General features: G+C 28.4%; 1 protein-coding gene across 1 annotated transcript; it reads left to right on the top strand.

Moving 5' to 3' along the window:
- Nucleotides 1-129: 129 nt before the first annotated feature.
- LOC111032165 (piggyBac transposable element-derived protein 3-like) lies at nucleotides 130-1,689 on the top strand. Its single transcript, XM_022312397.1, has one exon. It carries the CDS (start codon nucleotides 130-132, stop codon nucleotides 1,687-1,689), a length of 1,560 nt encoding a protein of 519 aa, XP_022168089.1.
- Nucleotides 1,690-2,384: the final 695 nt, after the last annotated feature.

Consider the following 2,384-nt stretch of genomic DNA (forward strand, 5'->3'; position numbering starts at 1 on the left):
ATTTTAATTGTTTTAGTAGATCGGCCAAGTACACCTGCAATACCACCAAATATAACAGTCATACCAGTTGTTGACCACAGACGGCACGGACTACATCTCAATAACTTACCATATTACTCCAAAAATGAAATGAAATGGACAAATAAACCATTTGTCAGTAATTCTTTAAGCATTTCACCACCAGTTCCAGAATTATCAACTACTTATATGACTCTATCACCAATAGAATATTTTAGTAAGTACTTTCCTGAGGTAGAGTTTGAAAACATGGCCAAGTTCACAAATATTTATGCCAAACAAAATAATTTTCTAAAGTATGTAGATACTACACCTTCAGAAATGAAAGTATTTGTGGGTATACATTTGAAAATTGGTTGTCTTAAACATACTAGGATAAGAGCATATTGGACTAATGAGGATCGAGTAAATATAATTGCGGATAATATGTCTCGAAATCGGTTTTTTCAGTTAAGGTCTTGTTTCCATGTTATGAATAATGATGATATTCCTGATAATAATGTTGATAAATTTATTAAAGTTAGACCGCTTTATAATTCTTTTTTAAATCGTTGTAAGGAATTGCCAATAGAAACTAATCTAGCTGTAGATGAACAAATGGTCAAATTTAAAGGGAAGTTAAGTGTCAAGCAATATATGAAAGGCAAACCCTGCCCTTGGGGTATTAAACATTTTTTACTCTGCTCTTATAATGGTATGGTTTACAATATGATTTTATATCAGGGCAGTTCAACTGAAATTAATCAGGAGATGCAAAAAAAATATGGCCTTGGGGGTTCTATAGTATTACAATTGGTTGAAAATTTAAATAAAAACAAACATTATTTATTTTTTGATAATTTTTTTGGGTCTTACAATCTTTTTACATCACTTGATTTTTTGGGAATTAAAGCTGCTGGGACAATTAGAATAAATCGTTTTGCTAATCCTCCGGTTATAAGTGATAAAGAACTTAATACTTTAGGAAGGGGAGCTTCCTATGAAGTTAGCTCAACAGATGGAAAAGTTAGTCTAATTAAATGGTTAGATAATAAATCTGTCATCCTTGCTTCTAACTTTGTGACATCAGGTAACCCAGATATTGTTAAGCGATATGATAAGAAAAAAAAAACTTATGTTGAAGTAGGTCGTCCTGAAATTGTGAAATTGTATAATGATTCAATGGGTGGGGTAGATTTGCATGACCAACTCATTAGCTATTACAGAGTGTTTATAAAATCTAGGAAATGGACTTTGCGTATGCTCTTTCACTCTTTTGACATGGCTACTTGTAACTCATGGTTAGAATATAAAAATGATGCTGAAGCAATAAATTTACCAAAAAAAAAAGTAATGGACTTATTAGGCTTTAAGCAAAATTTAGCATCAACATTAATTTCTTTAGGGAGTTCTGTAGAAACACCTTCCAGGAAACGAGGCCGCCCATCATCATCTAACAAAATTATAGATCAACCTAAAACGCGCACAAAAAATCGTGTAATTGATAGATACCCTACTGATGCGACTAGAAAAGATAATATAAGCCATTATGTATACATGGATAAATTAAGAGATGCCACATTCTGCAAATTAGAGGGGTGTAAAAAAAGAACCCATATGGTATGCAAAAAATGTAATGTCAATTTATGTATAACCAAAAATAGAAATTGTTTTTATGATTATCATAATTAATTCTTATTACAATCATACCTATTAATATTATGTAAGTTTATTAAACTATTGTGATTACTAAAAAGATGTGTTTAGTATTTGTTTTTATTATATTTGTATTTATTATAACTTTCAAGAGTGTTTTTATTTGTTTGATGTAACTGCAAAGACTGCCATATGTTTAATGATTAATATTTGTATTAACTTAATTTCTTATTGTTTTAAACATTTTATATTTGTTCTAATTTTTAGTTTTTAAAAATTGTTATTTTTTTTGCTTATTTTTTTGTGAATAAAGTTTATTTGTATGATATTATAGTGTGTTGTACGTTAAAGCACAATTGTAGACGGCCACATTGTATATAATCATATAGTTACATATATCAATACCTATAACTGCAACATATATCTATGTTACTTTAATCTCAATATTTAGGTACCTATACTTTTTTATTTGTATTATAATATTAATTTTCCTATTATTATAACTTTCAAGAGTGTTTTATTTGTTTGATATAACTGCATACCCTATGCATAACCCTATGCATAACAATTAATATGTATACTTACTTAATTTCTTATTGTTTTTTAAATTTTATATTTGTTCGAATTATCAGTTTTTAAAAATTGTTAATTACTTTGCTTATTTTGTTATGAATAAAGTTGATTTATACGATACAGTGTGTTATACGTTAAAGCCCAACTGCCATTAAAAT

This window comes from Myzus persicae, unplaced genomic scaffold, assembly GCF_001856785.1.
Source record: "Myzus persicae strain clone G006 unplaced genomic scaffold, MPER_G0061.0, whole genome shotgun sequence".
NCBI classification, from domain to species: Eukaryota; Metazoa; Arthropoda; class Insecta; order Hemiptera; family Aphididae; genus Myzus; species Myzus persicae.